Source organism: Anneissia japonica, unplaced genomic scaffold, assembly GCF_011630105.1.
Source record: "Anneissia japonica isolate Jap-2015-1 unplaced genomic scaffold, ASM1163010v1 scaffold2878_len565122_cov162, whole genome shotgun sequence".
Taxonomy (NCBI): domain Eukaryota; kingdom Metazoa; phylum Echinodermata; class Crinoidea; order Comatulida; family Comatulidae; genus Anneissia; species Anneissia japonica.
Window position 1 is genome coordinate 109,975 of NW_022758092.1, and position 1,430 is coordinate 111,404.

The 1,430-nt window shown below is 35.2% G+C and overlaps 1 protein-coding gene across 1 annotated transcript in view; it reads left to right on the forward strand.

The window, feature by feature from the left end:
- LOC117125001 (flavin reductase (NADPH)-like) overlaps positions 1-1,430 on the forward strand; it is a 3,918-nt gene that overhangs the window by 836 nt on the left and 1,652 nt on the right. Inside the window, exons 2-3 of the mRNA XM_033271350.1 lie at positions 730-931; positions 1,188-1,367. Coding sequence (XP_033127241.1) covers positions 730-931; positions 1,188-1,367 — 382 coding nt within the window. The remainder of the gene's footprint in view (positions 1-729; positions 932-1,187; positions 1,368-1,430) is intronic.

Below are 1,430 nucleotides of genomic sequence, written 5' to 3' on the forward strand. Positions count from 1 at the left end.
TATATATACATATATATATATATTTATAGCTCGATAAATATTTATAACCGAAAGTTATTTAGTTCTTTGAAAAAGTGGTCTCGGAATTAGGGGAGTCTCGCTTTGGAGGGTGCACTAGTATATGGTATTTTTATTCCTAACACAGAGGCCCCGGGCCCGTGGCACAGTTGGTCTGTGGATATGAAGTATTAAATATTGATATCTATACCGATAGCATGTGCGGTTTCTGAGTGATTGCTCAATTTTGGATCCCAAGTATGCATACAGCAACCTCGCAATTAATATTAATATTTAATCAGTGTAGGCCTATTAAGAGGGACTTTACTCAGCATCTCGAAGTAGGACCCAGTCATTTCTTACGTCCAGTACATTTTTTCCAAAAAGTTACGTTTAATCAGACTTAAATACTTATATATATATAAAAGTATGGACGCTAATTGTGGAGCTATCGAGTTGCATTGGAGTAAAGATTAAATATTTCCTATACGTTATTATAACAGATACATAGTTTGTGTGTGTTGATCTACTAACTTAGATTGCTTAATGTTGGTTTTATTTTTTTGTAGAACTATACAATTACGTTATTTAATTTCCAACTAAATAACGTTGCTAATGCTGTGACGTTGTATTGACGTAATTTATTGACATAACATAGGCTAAGGACAATTTACAACGTTTGCAAAAACGTTTAATAACTATAGACGTTTTACTGATATTCGTTTGTTTTAGGTGGTTTCGGGAAATGTGATGTCCGCTGAATTTCTAGCTCAACAATTTCAAGAGCAGGATGTTGTTATTTCGTGTATAGGCACAAATACGCCAACTTTATTCAAAGTTACTCTATATACAGATACCATGAGAAGCATCCTAGAGGCCATGCGAACAGCCGGAGTTAAACGACTCGCTACTGTTACAGCTTGGGGAACAAAATGTAATTATCACATGACGATTCGTTTTGACTATAATAAAAAGTAATGATTATTCATAAATTAATGTGTTTACACTATAATAGTTTTGCTGTGGATAGCACAATATGGTAATGTGAGGTGCGGACATAAAACTTAACAAAATTCGTATAACTATTGGCGGCTTAAAATAATTTATATGAGTTTACGTCAGCTTCCAATAATGCCGACGTCATTATCTTTAATTGGAGTGTTTAACATATTATGGGATTTTCTTTCTAGATGACCCCAAAGATCATGGACCATTCTGGATGGAGTGGCTGCTAAATACATTCCTCATTGGTAGAATTCTTACCAACATGTCGGAAATGGAGGATATGATAATGGCATGCGCACAACAGAACGACGATATTAAATATACGGTTGTGCGTCCTCCTGGTCTGAAAGACGCTCCAATGACAGGTAAATTAGGTTATTGTGCTTTTCTATGTAAGTATGCCCTATGGTATCTTGCGTGATATTCCG